The 21,244-nt window shown below is 44.6% G+C and overlaps 2 protein-coding genes across 4 annotated transcripts; both read right to left on the reverse strand.

Moving 5' to 3' along the window:
- Nucleotides 1-18: 18 nt before the first annotated feature.
- LOC137878204 (probable ATP-dependent RNA helicase DDX17) lies at nucleotides 19-7,517 on the reverse strand. Of its 2 annotated transcripts, none has more exons than XM_068718398.1 (13): nucleotides 7,138-7,517; nucleotides 6,758-6,914; nucleotides 6,537-6,633; nucleotides 6,270-6,403; nucleotides 6,102-6,167; nucleotides 5,803-5,944; nucleotides 5,492-5,652; nucleotides 5,194-5,366; nucleotides 4,835-4,945; nucleotides 4,525-4,586; nucleotides 4,340-4,399; nucleotides 1,402-1,629; nucleotides 19-1,242 (listed from the first exon to the last, which is right to left on the reverse strand). In XM_068718398.1, the coding sequence occupies exons 1-13, from the start codon at nucleotides 7,185-7,187 to the stop codon at nucleotides 728-730; spliced, it is 1,956 nt and encodes a 651-aa protein (XP_068574499.1). In that variant the 5' UTR covers nucleotides 7,188-7,517; the 3' UTR covers nucleotides 19-727. The 2 variants fall into 2 exon arrangements, with proteins under 2 accessions (XP_068574499.1, XP_068574498.1); XM_068718397.1 differs by having other exon boundaries at nucleotides 6,758-6,917.
- A 317-nt stretch (nucleotides 7,518-7,834) lies between these two features.
- Nucleotides 7,835-21,193, reverse strand: LOC137878340 (transmembrane protein 184B-like). 2 transcript variants are annotated; one of them, XM_068718614.1, is made up of 11 exons: nucleotides 20,905-21,193; nucleotides 20,730-20,804; nucleotides 18,223-18,456; nucleotides 15,341-15,506; nucleotides 12,752-12,842; nucleotides 12,542-12,617; nucleotides 12,250-12,341; nucleotides 11,596-11,765; nucleotides 11,203-11,397; nucleotides 10,863-10,889; nucleotides 7,835-10,212 (listed from the first exon to the last, which is right to left on the reverse strand). In XM_068718614.1, exons 3-11 carry the CDS (start codon nucleotides 18,454-18,456, stop codon nucleotides 9,983-9,985), a joined length of 1,281 nt encoding a protein of 426 aa, XP_068574715.1. In that variant the 5' UTR covers nucleotides 20,730-20,804; nucleotides 20,905-21,193; the 3' UTR covers nucleotides 7,835-9,982. The 2 variants fall into 2 exon arrangements, with proteins under 2 accessions (XP_068574715.1, XP_068574716.1); XM_068718615.1 differs by lacking the exon at nucleotides 10,863-10,889.
- Nucleotides 21,194-21,244: the final 51 nt, after the last annotated feature.

Consider the following 21,244-nt stretch of genomic DNA (forward strand, 5'->3'; position numbering starts at 1 on the left):
TTAAAGACCACACCATGATACACTGAAGAGCTTTATTAAACTGTAAAAATGATTAGTATTTAACTTTGCTTCATATTTAAGCTGTAAAGACCCACATTGGTGATTAACTGAATGGAGTGTTAGTACACACAAACTTAGAAAAGCTCCTTTATATGCATGTAACTTTCACTGCTGCCATGGCGACACAAAGCCCCTGCACAGCTGCCTCTATCAGGCCAAAATTAATAGTTATATAATAAAACAGAGAAAATTAAAAAGAAAGAAATCCCTTTATGGAAAAATCAGTTTTTAACCCTCATTGTGCTCCAGCGACACCAACATGTCCATGTTCATCACTACATCTATTCACACTGATCTTGTGGTTTGCAAACTTCTAAACACAGAAATATAGATATTGAGCCTAAAACAGAAACGAGCCTTTTTACAAGCATTAACTTCAACACCTACCGTACACGCCTACAGGGGGAAATCAGCTCACAACACAAATACAGCAAGTTCTTCTTTTTCCAAGACCATCATAACAAACTTAGTCAACTGACAGACAAGCTTCTGTCAAACTAAATAATTAAATCAGTCTAAATAATATAACGTCTTGATGTTGAAGAATTCAAAAAACACAGCGCACTGATGTGTTGCAACCTAAACAAGCTCATAATTGTGATGTTGCAGTGGTCACCTGCTGAGGGTTAAATACCTCCAAAATCAAACAACCGACTCACGGATTACATTACTTTCTACCTGTTGGAGGGGGTGGCAGTGGAGGAGCAAACTGGAACGGCGAGTGCCCCATCAGGCCCATCATGGGCTGGGGAGGATTGAACTGCTTGGCCATTAGCGGCTGGGGGATCGACGAAGAAGGCGGGGCCTGCTCCGCTCCACCGCCCCCCGACCCAGAGCCGCTCCTGGAGCTGCTGTACGTAGTGCTGCTACTGGTACTGCTGCTGTTGTTGTTGTTATCCTTGTACTGATCGTATGAGTTGGAGCTGGAGCCATAGCTGCGCCCTCCGTCCCTGCTGCTGCGATCTCTGTACGAGGAGGAAGATGAGGAGGAGGAGCGTTCCCCGTCCCGGCTGCTTCCTCTGCGGCCATCTCGACTGTCGCGGCTGTAGCTGCTGCCGCGGCCGTCTTTGGCGCCGCTGCCGCCACCTCCACCCACAGACCGCATTCGCCGGTCACACTCGTCCTGGTACATCAGGTTGGGATTGTTAGAAGTGGAGCCACTGCGAAAACGAGGACGGCCACCTGGAGATAATTAAAAAAAGACATTAGGACAGACAGATACTGCAATTCCCCAAAAAGTCAAAAACTGATTCCTCTTTGGCGGTGAGCTCTCAGGAGCTACAATGTTTCGCCACCATATAAAGTATACAGTGATGTAATCCAGCAGGAAGCGTCCCTCACCTCCTCCCCGTCCAGTATCCACCAGCTGCAGCAGTTTGGGATTGATGGCCTGTCGGGCCTCCTCCAGCACCCGGATCAGCTCGCGGGCCTGGCGGAGGTTCCCCGGGGTGAAGAAGGTGTAGGCGGTGCCTTTGTTGGTGCTGCGGGCCGTGCGGCCAATGCGATGGATGTAGTCCTCCGACGAGTTGGGATAGTCGTAGTTGATGACAAATTTGACATCCTCCACATCTTGACATTGGAGTCAGTGGTCGGTGTGATGGGATCAGTTACAGGGACGGAAAAGACAAAGAGCACAAAGTCAGGAGACAAAACCAACACTGGTTGAGAAATTTACTCCATTGGTGAATTTGAAGTTTTGTGCTTTTAAAAAAGGGGAACATTCAGACAGACAATACCTGCAAGACCCATCAATACCCATTGTCCTCTGAAAGCTTACACCCACTTACCTGTTAAAACATCGGCTACTTGTACACAATTAGAAAATGAATTTACTTACCATGCTAATTACACCACAGGGCTCACTTATCTAGCGTAGCAGTAAACTAGTGCACTTATAAGCTATCTGTGGCCAAAGGTACATATCAGCTGAATTAAGGGATGAAAGGGTTTGTGCTTTGCTGAAGAATTTGGACAATATTAAGTGAAATTGTAAAAAGAGGCAAGTGACCCTACAGGGGATCCTTGTGTAAAAGACAGATCCAGTAATCTAAAGGGATTTCTGATCAATGCTTTAAGTACGAGAACCAAATGAGAAAGTTCATTTCTTTTAGGGAAAAAACAAACAAATAAGAGGTCTGTTTCTCATTACAGTTGACAAAGGGCTCCGAAAACACTGCTGTTATTAGAGACAAGTCTTGATTTGGAAACATAACAATGAAGGACGGATGGGGGGGGGAGTACAGTACTTACCCTGTATCAGAGATTTATGGATGGCTTATAAAGTGACCCCTCTGTCCCCCTACCCATCCCCAGTCCTGGGAGGTCTGCAGGGGTAGGAGGACAGCGCACGGGGTAAAAGCAGTCCCTTCTCTCCCACCATTTGGTAGTGACAAATAACTTGTGATCGTGATGTAGAGCGGGGGAAGTGGTAGGTTTTCTAAAAGGCTTTGATTGGTGTGGCTTGTTTCAAAATGTCAGTAATGGCAGTGATATCAACGAGCCGAGCTTTTCAAGTTCAGTAACGAGAAACAGACACTAAGGAGAAGCCATGTAGGTGTTTTCTGAGAGTGGGGTCTGCCAGGGAATTTGAGTCCTGACAGTTCGTACTCGTCCTTACGGAGGGTTTTAGAGAGTCATCAAGAGCTGGTGAGTTATTAACAGACTGGACTGGTGGTCTGGTATGACGTGTACAAAGATAAATGTCCGTAGTCTTAAAGATAAAGAGGGGTTGAAAGCTGGACAAACAGTCGATATGGGAATGAGGGGCAAAGGGACAAAAAGGAGACAGGGGTCAGTAATGGTTTTAAAAGGAAACAACAGGAAGACAAGACCAGGACAGGAAGTCGGGTGGTAAAAAAGAGGTAGAGGAAAGAGAGGAATGAGAGAAAGAAGGAAACATTTAAGGAATTAGCAAAAGAGGGAGAGAAGTGACAACCGAGCGAGAGAAAACGACAACAGGAGAGAGAAAGAGAGAGAACGTGTGAGAGAGGCGGAGAAAGTGAAAGAAAGAAAGAAGGGCCAGAGAGGCAGAGGAGTGAAAGGGAGGGAACTCGATTATAGAGAGGTGGCTCCTCCAGGCCAGGACTCCTGCCAGCCAGGACCAGACATGACGTCCGCAGAGGGAGAGGCCGGCCGGCACAGCCAGTGGTGGGGGGTGTCAGGGGCTGGCATCAGGGGGCAGTTCAGAGGGGAGCCTCCAGCATAGCCGTCCATGCCCGGCTCGGGCTGCTTTCCACCCTCACTTCCTGGCAGTTGTCTGTGTCTTCTTGTAACGCACCACTCTATCTCGGCTCCACAAAACCTAAGTATGGCTATCAGACTGGATTATGTGCGGGACCAATTTAGGGTGAAAACTTCGCTCTCCAAAGTTCGTTATTGGGAATGTATCTCCTCAAGGACTGTCAAGAAAAAGTCTTCTTAATCCATATCCCATCAGAATAAATACATGAATATGGAAAACGTTGTTAAAAAAAAAGAAAAAAGTCTCTAAATCCGAGTCTTTGAGTTAATTCAATCAGCGAATGGTGTGGTGCGTCACTGTGATGATGGCATGGCTGAGGGGAGCCCACCCTCCTCCATACCCCCCTCTTCGCCCTCTCACCTGACAGCCGCCCCCCCGACCCTCGGATCAAATTTGGAAGCCCAGCAGCACCCCACGCTCGCACCCCCCCCCCCTGTCGCCCAGGCAGCCAGTGTCCTGGAAGGGGGGGAGAGTTTTGTTCGTGGGCTCCGTTCTAGGTTTTCAGCGGAGATGGCTGTGTCTGGGACTGTTTAATCAGGCCGTCTCTCTCCCCGAGTCAGCTTTCGATTTGTCATGCCTAGGTCCGGCTGCAGGCTCCCGAGGGCCTGTGTGCTTCTATTTGCCGGAGGAGAGACTTGGAAACAAAAAAACAAAGAAAAGAAAAAATGAAAAGAAAACAAATGAACATAGAATTAGGTTAAAAGGTTGATAGCCATCCTGTAAAGGGGCTGTTTCACTAGCACTCACCCCTTACGTCTTCACACTATTCAACATCATTCCCATGTTATTCATTAGAGCAGAGCAGCTTAAACCCTGCTTCAAATGTGACACACTTCATCTGAGAAGCAGCATATGTTCTTTGGAAGAAAAGCAAATCTGTATGTTTGTAATTGACTTTCGATCATAAATCTATTGTGAGTAAACATGCAGTGAAGAGCATGATCATTATATAATGACCGTTGGTATTATTGTACTACTAATTCAACGGTCTAATATATCGCATGTCAGTGTGTTTGCACTTGAGCACACAGGACGTACCCAAACCACGCGAGGCCACGTCGGTAGCAATGAGGATGGGAGCTTTGCCGCTACGGAACTCTGCAACACAGAATAGATGATCAGGAGCTGATCGTCTTCTTGAAAGAACAAACAAAAAACAGAAGAAAAGGAAACAATGCGGATATAAAGTCAGTGTTGTTCAAATGTCAGTGTTTTCGTTGTACCCGATAACACCCAGTCTCTCTCTGGCTGGCTCTTGTCGCCATGAATACACATCGCTGGCCACCTGGAAGAGAGACAAGCAAGCTGTATCGTAAATCATCATGGACAGCAGATTTACCCAGTTAACGCCTCAATGATTTTAGATTTCTTACTCCCCAGACGGAAACGCATGCCCACCTGTTCCCACAAACTCTGGGTCAGATACCGGATCCCATTAACATGGTAATGCATGAGATCTTGCGCCATAAAAATGGCAAAGACCAAACTGCATAGAACGCTATTCTACTGCCGTTATACCTCAACATTACTCACCCGTCACGTCTCATCCTGCGTGTGAGATCGTCACATCGTTTCTTGGTCTCCACGAAGATGATGGTCTTGTTCTCTTTCTCAGCCATGATCTCCTCCATCAGCTGGATCAGCCTGAGGAAAGAAAGCAAAACAAAAAAAATGACCAGATTTATAATATTTACAAATTGTACATGTACGTATCATAATCATCACTTAAAAATAATTAGAGGCCACGATCATAAAAGTAAGGATTAAAAAGGGACGGAAAAGAGTAAGAATGAAGCAATACTACAAAGGAAGAGGGCCCTAAAACGATACGAACCAAACGAACTGTAACAAACCAAAGCAGGAGAAGATCTGCTATGTGGCCGGCCTCTTACTTGTGTTCCTTCTCACTCTCGATACAGACATCAACTATCTGAAGGATGTTGTGGTTGGCGCTGAGTTCTAGCGCTCCGACATTGATTTGGACGTAGTCTTTCAGGAAGTCCTCTGCCAGCTGGCGGACCACTTTGGGCCACGTAGCACTCCACATCAGGGTCTGTCTGTCGGGCTGGGCGAGGAGCAAACCAACAGCAGGAACGAGTAAAGACAGGTACTAAAATGACTTACAAAAACATGTCAAAACATAACATGTAAACTATCAAAGCCAGAATTTATCTGCTGAAAAAAATGTACCCTGATCTGGTCCACAATCTTGCGAATCTGTGGTTCAAAACCCATATCCAGCATGCGGTCCGCTTCATCCAGAACCAAGTACGTGCAGCGCCTCAGGTTGGTCTTTCCAGCCTCAAGGAAGTCAATCAGACGACCTGGAGTGGCAATGCAGATCTCAACACCTGAAGGAGACACATTTAGTACATTACAGACTAATCAAATGTGGATTTCAATGGGAAACAATTGTTTCAGCTGACTCGAGACAAAAAAAAAAAAATGTGTCAGTAATGTGACACAGATTGGTGTTAATCCAAATAGTTAATACGCCCTACCTTTCTCTAGGTCTCTGATTTGAGGTCCCTTGGGAGCCCCCCCATACACACAAGTGCTTTTGATGCGGGAGGACTTTCCATAGTCACCTGCCACCTGCTGGACCTGCTGCGCCAGTTCTCTTGTGGGGGCCAGGACCAAGCACTGCAGAGCAACACATATAATGCCATAACAATACACTGTTTAGTGCATTAGACACTTTAATGTTGTGCTAAGACGGCATGTAATATCATTCTTGTAAACTCCGATATCTCAAAGTGGACAACTAGGTGATTAGTGTATTCCTTTTCTCTGCACGTACAATGGGCCCATCTCCACGCTCCAAGTAGGGCTGATGATTGATGTGCACAATGGCAGGCAGGAGGTACTGAAGAAGGGAACAAAAGGAGGGAAAGGTCAGTGGATGTTGCTGCTGTGTTGCTACACATCCATCTTTGCAGGTACAGTTAGAAGAAGACATGCGTCTCACCGATAAGGTCTTCCCAGAGCCGGTCTGAGCAATGCCCACCATGTCTCTGCCGCTGAGGGCCAGAGGGAAACCTTGTGCCTGAATGGCTGTGGGCTCCTTGAAATTCTGCTGCATCAGGACATCCAATACATATTCTAGACGGAGAGGCAGAACACAAACATCCTGGTTATTTCTGTGACAACTGATTTAGTTTAGTATTGTTTTTTGTAGAGGCTGTGTAGTTCCACAATTATGCACGAGTAGATATCAATGCATGCACGTGCTTACGGGGAAACTGTGCCTGCTGGAAGCTGGTGACAGGCTTTGGGCAGCCTGAACCCCGAACAGTGATTTCTTTCTTCCTGCAATACTCCTCAACATCATACTGAAAAGCACAAGAGTGAAGAAAACCAACAGTGAGCACCAGTGTACAGCATTTTTAATAACGTTACTCTGGAGTCCCTCTGTTCTTGCATCAGAAGATCAGACTGTGATGTTTCAGGACATACCTGGCTCATCCGCTGCACTTCCGAATGTTCAACGTAAAAGTTCTTCTCAAATTTAGGAAGCTCGTCCAGGTCCCATCTCTTCTTTCGTAAACGGTCCCCGGGGTTCCCAAACTTTTTACCCGGGGGTGGGCCGCTTCTGCTGGACCCGAAACGAGGGCTGCTGCAACATGACGAGACACACACACACACACACACACACACACACACACACACACACACACACACACACACACACACACACACACACACACACACACACACACACATTGTGTAGCTAGCTTTGCGACACTTTCCTGAGCTACAATGTTAACCCCTACAAACGCATGAAAGCCTGTTTATAACGTCCACTAACGGTATGCGCTAGCTCTAACGACGCTTACCCTCTGTCACGGCCACGGTCTCGATCTCTGTCTCCGTGCGAACCTCTCATTGTACGGACACGCACTCTTGTATGAGAAGAGCGGCGGTTATTTACTGGGGCCTTTAGGTCAGTGGACACTTTTCTCGAAGAAGTTGCCTGGCTTTCGCTTAACTGTAACCGTTACAGGCCCTGACAACCACCGTAGTTATTAGCCGACACGGGCTGTATTTTAGCCAAACGATGACGTATAACGTTACCGTGTAACGCCGTATGGTTGAAGTAATTGAACCTTTCCTAAAGACTTGTTGAATAGTCAAATATCACACCAAGCCGTGCTTTTTCTGTGACAAACCTAAGTTATAGTGACACAGTACTGAGTGCTGTACTGCTATGTTGTTGTTGTTGTTAGCATAGCGCACGCGCAGCGGAAGCTACTGTGATTGGCTGACTGCTTGCGAAGCCCCGCCCCCACGTATGAGTGAACGTCTCGATCCTTTTCCCTTCGGTCCGCTTCATCGGCCCTTCAAATCAACTGTGGTTTCATTTGAAAGTAAAATCAGACACCAAAAGGGAGAAATGTACTTTTTTTTGGTTTCTTGATGACACCCACTATTGTGCGATTCATAAAAGTAAAATCATTGTAACAAAATATTTGTAACATACTGTGATGATACAAGCCGACTTGATAAAAAACCTAGCAAATGTCTTTTTTGCATTTTGTATTTTATTTCCTTTTCAACAACAGAAACCATTATAGCATCAAAACAAGAGATAATATTGCCAATATACAAATTAAAAAGTGTACAACAGAAATAAAACAAGAGAATATATGAAAATTAAACTATTAAACCCAAGCACTATACCAAGCAATGCCATTTACAGTCATCATGAATGTTTCACAGTGCTTCCACAGAGTTTAATCTATTTACAACATCCCCTCCTTTCTGGTATAATATCTCCTGGTTCTATATTCTCACCTTTGTGATTAATATCCAGCTTTTAAATCACACAGTATCAAAACTGTTATTTGATAGTGTTTTGAATCAAGATGCTTGAGTTTGATACGCTGTAAACCCGGGGCAGAGTATGAGGCAGTGAATTTCGGTGGTCGATATAGTTTATCAATCACAGCAGGAAACTTTTCGACACTTTCATTATTCCGCTAACTGAACACGCTTTTCCAATTTAGAGATGATTGCGCTCTTTCGAGGATGCACATCAATTTGGCAGTTCACTTTTCACTACATCCATCACAAACAAGGACTTCACTGTTTGTTTACTTTCAGTCACCAGAATTGAGGCACTCCGTTAAATTAGTTTGTACTATGCACTTAACATAACAAGAGGAAAACAATGATCACACATTTAGCGCCAGCATCGGGCCTAACGTCACCTGTCAAACGGATCTAGTCAGCGTTTATATTGCTGTATTCTGCCATCAAACGTACACGATCACGGCCACAAGCGGCTTCTATACTGGCCCCAGCTAAAACGCATATTCAACATCAGTTGATGAACAATTAACTCTACCAATGGGGAACAGAGGATGACGGGCAGACCTGAAGGTTCTGACTCACTTGAGGATTTTTCTCCTACTATGCATCACTGCTATAGTGTTACCCTGAACCAATCTAGTATGTGCAGCTTGCATACATTATTTTAATGCCCATGTATTCCTTTTCCAGACGAGTCTAATTTAAAGCCTTGTTTGCACTGAGACTCTTTGAACGGCTTCATCTGTCTGTGTTGACCTGACTAACTCACTACTACTATAGCAGTGATTCCCTTATAAACAACACCAGCAGAGGCAGGCCTGATCTGTGCTGGATTTGATTATGGGATTACAATCCACAGCACATCAGAGCTGCAGGGAAGCGCTGCTTCTTCAGTAATCTGTAATCTGTGTGTGGGCGTTGTCCCTCCGTCAGTCGCCCTGCCCGCACTAACATCCCTCCTACAGCTGCTCCCTCTCAGTGCTCCACAAACAGCAACATTGCAAGCGGAGCCAACAGCTGGAGTCATGCGATTACACTTTTGAGTCACTGGTTCATATGAACCCATAGCAAAATGAAAACAAACACAGAATATTCATAACGTTTTCTGGAATAACAATCTTCCAACAAACTACTCTTTAAATGAGTTCCACCTTCAAGGTCATACAACATTTAAATTAAAAAAATGTGATTAAATTCTTATATATTAAAATCAAGCCTGGCAATTCAAAGGCTCCATAGCTTTGCTTGACTATAAATCAATTCTAAATGTTAAGACGGTGCGTCTCATTGACTGGAGCACATTGTACTCCTTCTATTTGGCAATGATTCGGTAAGAGGCAGAACTGGCAGAGGGGTGAGGAGGAGTTTGGATTAAGAATCAATATGAAAACTGAGGCCATGTGTTTCAGATGTAGACAGCACTTATTTGCTCTGGCATACACCTTATATCTGTCATATCTTTTTTTATTTTTCTGCTGTGGTGTTTAAAGTGTATGCTGTATGCAGGCACGGTTATTTGTACCAAGTTCTGTCAGTAATAGCTTCTATGACATCAACACAAATGACAACTGACCATTTAATAACCACTTAATACATCTAATGTCTGTCTGAACATCTGGACTTCTCCCCGACTATATTTGAAACAACTATTACCTCTCTTTCCTCGTAACAACTCTCGATCCCTTCCCACAGTCTGGTACCTATGTTTTTATAAATCCGATCTTTTCATTGTTGTCTAAATGTAAAATAAAAATAAAACTGAATCTGATCTTCCATGTTTAGGTACCAACAAAAAGATCTGATTCGTCTCACACTGGTGATAAAAATCCAACATGGGCTACGGGAGCAGAGTGAGTGTGTGTTTGAGTCTCAGAACTCGTCGTCAGAGCTGAGCAGCAGGGTCTTTTCGTTGTCCCCGCGGGTGCTGAGGTTACTGTGGCTGCGGGAGAAGGGTGGCCCCCCACTTCGCTCCAGTGTGGACTGCTGGGTGTACTGCTGATAAGCCGGGGAGAAGTTGTGGATGGCATCCTGGACCATGTCCCCTGGGTTCATGGTCTCCTTCAGGCTGCTGGAGATGCTCTTCATTGGGGCACAGCGGCCTGGAGGTGGGGGGGGCGGAGAGGTTGGAATATCAGTAAAGAGACACAGAAGTGGACTGGGAGGGATATGGGATATATACAAAAGTGACGGACGATGAGTGAGAAAATTGCGAGGCTGTGTTTCCAAATTTTTTCCAAATGGATCTTTGAAATTTTACCCAAAAATATAATTGTGCTAAATTCGATCAGCAGTATGGACTAAAAAAATCTGTTCCCTGAATGCCAGAGACAGGCAGATTATATGATAAAGCAACAGTGGGTAGTTAGTGGAGGTCAAGATGAATGCACATTCAATATACCACCAGGCAGCTGATGATTTAACATCAGGTTACACTAATTTACATTGCTTCAGCTCTTATTGTTTCACTGCTGGGAGAGAGAGAATTAGAGGGGACCACTGAGACTGGGTAGGAACATAGACAAGCTAAATTGTGTCAAGCAAAATACTCAAGGACTGATGTCACCTGCTGCAAAATGAACATAAAGAAACAGAAAAAGACAGCCACGGTTTTAAATAAGTAAACTGAACTCATGCTGAACTGAAAACAATGTTAAAGTAATGAACATTTAACCACATTCAAACACCAACGGGCAAAGAAAAAGCACTTCTGTGGTAGATACAGACGAAACACAGCCAACATCAGACCTACCGTACTGTCCATAGATAGGAAAGGAGCCTTTCAGCGCAGCACAGTGAAGAAGAGAGAGAGAGAGAGAGAGAGAGAGAGAGAGAGAGAGAGAGAGAGAGAGAAAAAGGAGACAAAAAGAGAGAAGGAACACAAGAAAGTCAGGATGAAAATGAAGAGAAAGCAGAAGAGAAAGACTCAACATATATAGAGATAGGAATCAAAGTAAAGTAGCTTGGGACACAAAGAGTGACCACTCACATTCAGAGCAGACAGATTATAACGCTACACTATAACATACAGACTCTCTCTCATTATCTACGTTACTTAGCTTTAATGTTCTGATCTCACATCAGCCTCTTACCATACGAGTCCAGTCTTTTATCCATGTAGACCTTGTAAGTGAAGGCATGGCGCAAAGCAACAGCAGCGAAGAACATCTCAATGCAGATGATGAAGTTTTGGTAACCAGCGGCAACCGTTCCCTCGCCCACAGAGAAGTCCGCCGAGGTGATCTGAGGGATGGCGCCGCACTTCTCCAGGATGGCCAGCAGCATGCCTGAATCAGACAGAAGAGAGACAGCGGTGAGAGAACAGGAACGTGGAAAAACCTCCTCAAAATAAACAGAACAACAACAAAAAAAGGGCTGCAGTATGTAATTATGCATTAGCTTTTGCCAACCTCTTGAATAATTCCCAATATTTTGATAGAAACACAGCTACGGGCTGCTCTGTGTTGAGAAGGCGGACCTCTTACCTTGCCAGAAGGAGAGAAAGATGACCGACTTGACCATGACGAACTTGAGCATGGGGTTGTAGGGGACGAGCAGTTCACGCGTGGCGAAGTAGAAGAGGAAGAGAGCGTAGAGCGACAGGCTGACGGAGACGTTGTAGATGATGGTCACATACAGGTAGCCACTGGCCACGCTGGAGGACACACACACACACACACACACACACACACACACACACACACACACACACACACACACACACACACACACACACATAAGAAAGAATGTGCTTTAGCTGTGACACACAAAGACGTAAAGCTGAACTCACAATCAACTTGAACCTACACAAAGCAAGTTTATGTTTCTCGTTTGGGCAAGTAGTTAAAACCCTTTAGTGTCTTAGCTCTGGAGAAGCTGCAGCTCTTCATTGCGTAGGATGATGATATTTGCATAAAGCTTTAAGGAGTGTAGAGCAGCACTCCTGATGTTTTCTCTTTTTACAGGCCCTCATTAGGGATTTACTCGTTAATGATATGAATTCTCTGGATTGCTGCTCAGCCACTATGGTCTGACAAGACCTTTCGCTGAAGTTGGTCGGCATCGACAGCAGTGTGACACGACAAGTCAGAACAAGATAGATCACGACTCACGAAGATGCTGTGAATGTGGCAACTTACTTAAAGTCTCCATCTTTGTATTTCCCGAAGGCCTGGAGAATGACAGTGATCACTGCCATCAGGGGTTTCACCACGCAGAACTGGAGAGTAGCCTGAAGAAGCAATGGTGAGAGGGAAAAAAAAAAGAGAGTCGGGAGAAATAGCAGGTCAGTAAACAGCAGCGATGCTATAGATGGGCATAAATATCATGCTGAATTTACAGAAAGAAATCTGTAAACTAATACATAGTGCTAACACCCTTTGAGTAATATTAAACAATGTGCAGTATATGAGCCAAGAGAGTGATCGGTACCTGTTTGCAAAACCTGAGGAACCCAATGGAGTATGTCTTTCCCCACAGACAGCAGGTCCCATACACACAGCTTGACCTAAAGGGAGGGGCAGGTTAACATTGTCGTAGTAGAAGTCTACAAGCTACTTTAACATGAAATTACTATCAATACAGAGACTAACTAGAAGGAAGGAGAATAGAATCAAAAACAGGGAAGAGGAGAGCACTTACTCAATAGGTTTCCCTCTGATCTCAGCCATGATGGCGCTCTCTCCTCCCAGATACTCGTAACACAGACTCAGGAAGTTGTAGATGACAAAGGCTGAAGAGCGTCACACATCGAAAAAGAATTAGGGCGATCATTAGTGTCTGTGAAGTCACACACACGCCATAAAAACAGCACGTTTGTTAGGAAAGTAGAGGATGAGCCGATCTTGGTTCAAGAGCAACTCGCTGTAGCAGGTGAAGGCCTGAAGATAATTTGGGCCTCAGATTGGTTAAACACCAACCTGAATGCATCTAAACTAAGGTTTTACAAATGTCAAAGTTGCTGACGTGGGTCTGGAAACACTGGACATTTCTAACGGCCTCCAAAAAGCAGTTATAGCAGCAGTCGGTTAGTCACGCAGTGTTGTCAACACTGTCGTGATTACAGTTATGTTTCGCTGATTTTGTTCCAGAACTGCTGAGCGTGCCACTTCCAGGCAGAAAGGTGAGTCACCCCCCAAATCGGCAGGCTTAGAGATGATTGTGTAATGTTGTGAGTGAGGTATAAGCCTAAGCGTAATTGTCAGGTATAGTTCCCTCATGCCGGGAGCAGAGGTGAAGCCGCGTGAGAATGGGACGCCGGTGGAGACGTTGTTTCATAGAACTCTATGATATTCACTCATGTAAGGTGTTGCATATCTAATAAAGATAAAAATCACATTGGAACATGTGATGTTTTGTGTTGGTCTTCCATCAATGCAGACAGATACACTGGTTGCTTCTGAAGCATCTGTTGTCACTGGTGCCGATTCATAAACGCAATGACACCAACATAAAGTAGTCCCTAAAAAGCACGCAGCTTACAGTGTACAGATACGTCATATCCGGTGTACTGGTCAATAAGTCACTGGCTATGACATTTTATTAAGAAGTAGTATATCATTTAAATAAACCGGACTGGACTGCGTACTGATCCCAATAATCGGAGTCCCTGTGAGAGCGGAGTGTTTTTTTTCATCTGCTGCCCCAGGTGTTCTCAGGCTAATTTAAGGGTAACCCACAGATACCGGCTCCCCACTGCCTCCGCTCTCGCTGCTGTTTAAAGTGGCTCAGTTTCAAAGTGAGCCTGTGATTGTAGCACACAGACAACCCTGCCAGGAGCCAGTCAGCACAGCGCTGGCTCTGTTAATGCTGCAGAACTACGCATGCGGTATTATTGCACTCTAAAAGTGTACTTTCACTACTTTTAGCTTGAAAGGCGCTGGCGGATGTCTTTGATGCACATTGAGAGCATAAATACCCAAGAGTGTTACTCAATGAGAGCAACATACATGTCTTAATCTAGATGTGTAAGCTCTCCATGTCAATACCGTGCCTCTATAAAGATAGTCGTCTGTGACTCACATATCCAACAGCATAAACAGTAACCTCTACTTTCATACATTATTCATTTATTCATTCTGTAATATCTACTGGAATGTGATGCACTCCTAAAGAGAAATAAGAGGAGGTGTAGTACTTAGCACATCTTTCCCAGAAGTACCGTAACGGACATATAACAGCCCCAGATGTGCAACTTTTGATCAACCATAAAGGTGCATAGTGTTTGTGCAAAGGTGTAGCCATTAGGCCTGAACTCAAAGTACGTTTTAAGGTGTTTATGAACTCATACTGGTAGCTGAGTGAGCTTGTGAAGCAGAGACAGACAGACAGACAGACAGACAGCATGAGTGTGTACGAGTACAACAGTGTGTATATGTTGCTGTTTACTTGCAGTAGATCCTGGCACAAGTTGTGTCTATACTATTAACAGCAGCAGTACTAAACATGTCTGTCTCTAGTGCAACTAACCAGTATTTTTGTTTTATATTAATCTGTCAAGTACGTTTTTTGATGAAAAAATTTATTGTTTAATATACAAGATGATAAGAAAAATAATAACAGTTTAAGCAAATCCTCACAATGAGAGGCTTGAAGCAGCTTTCTGCCTCCCTGCCGATCAACTACTAGTTTCAGCGCTACAAGCACGCTCAGGCAATTATCCTCATAAAGCCGATGTGATGATGGGACACTAAAAGCAAATAGCCTCAAACATACCACAGTATGATGTATAATTGCTTCTTTTATTCTTAATTGTTCTAAAAATTCTTAATGGGCACCGTGAGGGATGGAAAAAAGAACAAGCTTGCGATTTATCTGCTCATCAAGTGAGTTGCCATTTCAAAGTCTTCTCAAGGATTTGCTCGTTTTCCTGCAGTTGCTAGGAAACAGGTTTCCTTTCCCCTGCAACCCCCGAGAGGCCACGGAGACACGAGGACAAAGATGCTAACCTTTGTAAATGAAGACACTGCAAAGGCCATCTGCCGCCGGGGCATCGCAACACGTTCATTCTCACACCCTTCTTTCTGCTGGGAGTCAAAAGACACACTGGAACACGAACACACACACACACACACACACACACACACACACACACACACACACACACACACACACACACACACACACACACACACACACACACACACACACACACACACACACACACACACACACACACACACACCTTGCTAGTGTGGCGGCGTATTGCACGGCGTTCCTCCATCCACTCACCTTCGTAGCAGTCTCGGACTGTGTCAAAGTACACATAATACTCCTCATTGGTGAAGAAAAGGAGGCTGAGCCAGGAGTCGAAGGCATAGATGGGGACTATGAAGAGGATCCTAACTATGTGCCTCTGCTCGTTTGGAGAGCTGTAGTAACGCAGGTGCATGTAGATCTAAAAAGAAAAGAGCAAGAGAAAAAAAATCTAAGAACATTCTTTCTACAATGAATAAAGACACCATTATCTAACCGGGACTTTGCAATGAGTACTAAAACACCAGCGCCTTTATTTAAATGCTTTAGCTAGAGTAAAGCAAATATCGATTCAATGTTATTTTACGATTCTGTCGCAAATTTGGTGCACAAAGGAGTCACTCCCAGAGCCTGACACCGAGTGACAAGACCTCCCACACCAGCTGGTAATAATAATGCTGTATGTCCATATGTGTGGGTGGTGACTGAATGCAGCAAGGGCTTTAGGCGTAAGACCACATCTTTTTTGGGGATAAGCAACACAAAAACAGCAGGTATTCACTTTTACCTCGTCTACAACAGCAGAGCATGACGAGGCACAGGTGGAGGTACAAGGTGCTAAATCAGATATCCCTCTAAAAGAGGACTGGAGATTTACAGTGGAGGGTTTAACACATGTAACATGGGGCCTTGGTAACAAACACTTTCTTGGCCAAGGTTGACTCAAATATGTGTTGCCCTTTTTGTAACATACCTGAGACTGTCATGCGTTTGTTAAATGTAACCGTGCTGCACCTGTGCTTGACGTCTTGAATGTGCTCTGTGGAAAGTCGGGGGAGGTCTTTTCTGTGGGTCTGTATATTTTGGGACCCATGTACTATAAGAGGGCAAAAATGTGTCCCGCTACATTTCCTGTATGCTCGGGCCAAACTGTCCACACGGCTCACTGGGTGAAACCATGTGAGAGGAAGTGGGTCTGGGTCTGTGAACTGGTTTGTATGTAGAGGTAAACAGGGTGGTTTTGTGTTGTTGTGTTTTTGCTTGGTGGGAGGTTATGGGTGCATGTGGAATGTGTGAGTGAAGTTGTGAGTGAAGGAACATAATTTATTTATCTATTGTTTCTCTTCCTGTTTTTTTTCCTGGTGCTGGTGGCTTTTAAGTAAGATGTTTAATTGAAGGACATAAAAAAAATCCTGACGTGGTGGATAAACGGGTTTGAATCAGAAACTAATTGCTACCTCATGAAACCTGCATGCCAGGCTGTAGTTTGTCTGAGCTTCGCTTTAGTCGGACATTGGAGTGCTGCGAGTCTGGAAGGTGTGTGTTTGCGTGCGTGCACTGTTTCGGGTAACTGACACTGAGCTTTTATCACTCCTATTGAGAGCAGCAGACGGCAGGAAAGAGCAGGGTGGGCGCCTCTGTCTGCTTCATCCGGCTCCTCTCCACTTACACAATGTCGCACCGATCACCTTTCCTGGTCTGTAAACAGACACACACCTTTGGTAGCATAACAAACAGTGGGCGACAATACGCCAAGCGAGACAGTGCACTCTGCTCACAGGGCTTGTTGCTAGGTGACCCCTCCTCCCCCTCCTCTGCGCGCGCGCACACACACACACACACACACACACACACACACACACACACACACACACACACACACACACACACACACACACACACACACACACACACACACACACACACACACACACACACACACACTTTCATGTCGAAGTCGAGCTAGGAGAGCACTTGTTGCCAGAGTGACAGAGGGCTCTTCTTTAAGCCTGTATGTGAAGAACAATAGAGGACGAATCATTAACCTGTGCCTCGAGGTAGAGTCCATCCCACCTACATAAAAGGTGTGTTTAGTAATAAACGTCTGTGTTACATGGGGGCTGATAAACTGACAAACAAACAGCACTTGTGCACTTATCTGCACCACTATCACTAAACAAACACATCCAACTCCAGAGATTTGCAACACTCTGCTCACGGTCAAAACACAGGGAACTAAAGAACGTCTCTTTACAACTTGATTTTTTTTGTAGCTTTTCCTCACGACATCCACCCGTAGTCGGGTTTTCATTTCTTATCCGTCTCTCCCTTCATCTCCTGTCATTTCTCTACTGTTGGCTATCAAATAAAGACATAGTCTGAAAAAAAACAACAACTAGGCACATAGTTTTGAGAGGTAGTCCTTATATCATGCGTGTCTAATGCTGAAGATGTGCTACATACTCTGATGGTTAACTTCCCTGAAAACAGTTTTTGAATTTGAAAAACCTTTTATAGGTTCCATTCACAGAAACACTTAATGTGTCTGAAGCATACATATCCGTGCTCAGTGTTAAACCAATGTGCAACAAGTAGTGTGGACCAGCTACATGGAAAATGTGAAGCTTTCTTCCCACAGGATGGGAAACTTTTTTGAACTGAATGCATGTGTTTAGTGTGTGAGCGTGCATATTGCCTTAGATTAACAGACACTAGTGGAAAAATACTCCAGGGTGTGAATGTGTCCACTGTTTTTTTGGCTTACAAGGAGCTATTTGTACTCAACAAACCTACCTTCCTTACATGAAGGTTAAAAAAAAAAAAAAAAAAAAAAAGAGGCAGAAAGGTGGGTAGACCTGAAAGACCATGAGTGAGATTAGTTTTATCCAAGTAGTAAAGCTTAACCCTGGGCAAAGACATGAAAACAGACGCTGCCACACCAAGCAGATAGGACTTTAGTGTCTTGCTTTACGATACTAATGCTGTGTGTTACCACTGATAATAGTGCCACGTAAATACAAATAAAAAGCCTCATTAATTTCAATAAGACCGCAGCGTTGGCAATGGGGTGTCCCTCTGCATGCTGGCTCCAGCAATAATGTTGTAGTATAATAATATTTACCCGGGCCTCTCCTCACCTGGTGGCACGTGATCAGAAGAGCTGTCCATACGAAAAACCCTGATATAGTCTGGGCAGTGGCGGTCATGAGGAAAATTGGCTCATCTGGTGTGACCACCGGTGCTTCTGGCACCCAGGAGGAGTTGGATTGCTGCGGGGCCGCCGTGGTCGGGGGCCCCGGGGCGAAGCCGACAGGAGAGTCATTCCCCAACCGCTCTGCCAGGGTGATGTCTCGCCGCCAAAGTGGACCCATCTGTATGAGGAAAGGATGTACGAGACTTAAATCAAAATAAGGTAACGCAACCTAATTTAACCTAATATCTACGAACAACAACAAGCAGCTGCACAACCTAGCGTTCCAGGTTATAAAGCCTGAAGGAATCTGGAACATGTAAATGTGTATCAACAGGCCTGAACAGCCTAAATCTCAAGCCAACATCCGCTGATGTTAAAAAGGAGAAAACGGAAACACAGCAGTGAAAAAATGAGGGGGCATAAGGTAGGTGGGTGAAAACCACACACAACACATAAAAGGGGGGGGGGGGGGGGGGGGGATCACTCAAACATAGCAAATCAGTGTGACAGCAATAAGCTCAAAGCTGCTGACCCAATTTCTCCCTTCTTCTTCCCTGTGCTTTGCTGAGGGAGGAAGAAGAACAGTGTAGCCAGAAGTGATGCTAAATACAAAAATATGTCTGTCTTCAGAGTAATGAAACACTTTTCCACAAATCAGCACCAAAGTTCCGGCTCAGGAGACTGAGGCGTGTGGCCTTAGGTAGATGCTGCAATAAGAGAGGATTTCTTGACCTAAAACTGGAATAAAGTAAAACTAAAACCTCATGCAAATGTCTCCTCCCTAAAATGGATAACGGTGTTTCTGCTGAGAAAGATGGGAGACAATGGGCCTCTTTCACATATACTGTATGTGCGTAGAAATATTTTTGCGCACAAAATATGCAAAATTTCTGTTGGATTCATCACACATGTGGACCGGCCAATTTTGCTCTTACCCCTGCGTGCGTATGTTAGTGAATCAGAATTATTAAAAATTGAAAGGCCTGTGCTGCTTTTTGCAATCAGCAAAACATTCATTGTCTAAAAACTAAGCCAACTGTGCAACACTGCACAGTCCAAAACCCGCTGAATTGTCTTTATTGGGTTTATACTGTATCAACCCAAACGCAAACGCTGTATTTGTGTCAAGTCATCCCCAGAAAATCCCCATATCTCTGAATTTCAAAAAGGATTCATAAGAAGAGAAAATGAAACAAGTCATATGATTACGCCGCACTGATTTGGACAAACAAAAACAATGCTGGAGCTGGCGACATCAAAAGCATCCAGAACGCCGCTCCACCACCCTCGTGATCAAATCATTGCAGATATTTCAGTGCCCTCATCTCTCCAACTACACAAATGTCTTGGTGTGGATTCCAGGAAGGCGGCTATCTGATTTTCAGGGAAAACTAATTTCACAATGACTTTCAAACCCCACTGTGCACCAGCTAAATATAGACTGTCGCTCAATGTGGTTATGGATGACACACGCTGCTTGCCAAAGCCTCAATCAGCTCGTGGCAATGCAGTCACTGTGAAACACATCAGTGTGTGTCTCACTCACTCACTCACTCACTCACTCACACGTTTCAGGCAGAGGAACTTCAACTCATTTTGTGAAAGAAATACTGGAAAGACATAGCCAGAATATCAATTTATTATTATTAGTTTATTTAAATTGGTGTAATCAAGGGCTGGGCTGTATCATACATTATTTATTATATTATTAATCACAATGCACTTAGTCAAAAGTCTTAGCAGACAGTTCCCGTTTGACATTCCAAAGGAATGCATTTCAATGTGATCAACACAGAGCAGATTATTTAACAGCTGTGTCCCAACATGTACTGTTATTGAGGGGAGGTTCTTACCATTTATCATAGTATTTATGCATGTACTGATGTATTTACCAACCATGGTTGGGTGCATGCAAAAACGGCCAAAACAGGTCAGGTCTGTGCTCATCGTAGCCTATATGAGCACCATTCGCATCAACAACAACAAAGAGAGAGAACAACTCACAATCCTGCTGACAGCACCCGTGGGTGGGTATCAAAACATGCATTGTACTTTGACCTGACTCGAATCAGCAGTGTTTGTGACAGGCCATCATACGTCCTCAGGCCAGCCTGAAACGGACCGTAAAGCATCCGGCCATTGACGTCGTGTTCAATCAGAGGCACCGGAGAACACTACGTTACAGTGACCGCATCTCGTTTTAATTGCTCTAAGTGGAGCTATTATAGAGCAGGGTGCCCAGCGTTCAGCCCTCAGAGCGATACACACGCAGACGTGCTGCATTGTAGAAAAACCGGTGACATATTTAAAAAGGAAAAATCTAGCGGGGACAACATTTACCTCAGCAGTGATGATTTTGATTGTTATACTTAAAACAGTGAGTTGAGAAAAACACTCTAAGCTGGAATAAAATGGTAGCTGTTGTTGACTCCATCCTGCTGCTTTACGTACCTCATCTGCTGTTTGATCTGCGCTGGTTTCAATCACAGCATCAGTTTAGCTCATCGTCGCAAGTCGAATGCAAACCTTTGAGAGTAGAAAAAGTTAATTGACCGAGCGTTAACATTCAGACGACAGCCATCCACTCATGCCATCACCGCATTATTGTGTGCACCACAAAACTTGCCTTTTTTCTAAAGCTGGCAAGTGTCGGCTGCTGTGCTTGAACTGCGCCGAGCTAACGCTAGCTAGCCTTCCTAGCCTGGCGCTAGCTTGGCCGTTGCTTCTCCCCGTGAAGTCTAAACAAAGCAATATGTCACACTCTTAAGAAGCGACACACTCAACTACAACATGTCGGTGAATGTTCATCTCGCCATTTCCCGTCCAAAGCTGATGGAGACACCGTTCCGTTATTTCCTCCACATCACCATCTGCAGTTCACTGAACCAGCAGCAGCTGCCACCGAAAACTCCGCTGTTGGCGCATGCGTGGTCACGATTTAGATTTTTCCGAGTCTCTGCAATTGA

The sequence above is a fragment of the Cebidichthys violaceus genome, unplaced genomic scaffold (assembly GCF_023349555.1).
Source record: "Cebidichthys violaceus isolate CVI_PGR_0920_01 unplaced genomic scaffold, fCebVio1.0.p SCAF_23, whole genome shotgun sequence".
Classification (NCBI taxonomy): domain Eukaryota; kingdom Metazoa; phylum Chordata; class Actinopteri; order Perciformes; family Stichaeidae; genus Cebidichthys; species Cebidichthys violaceus.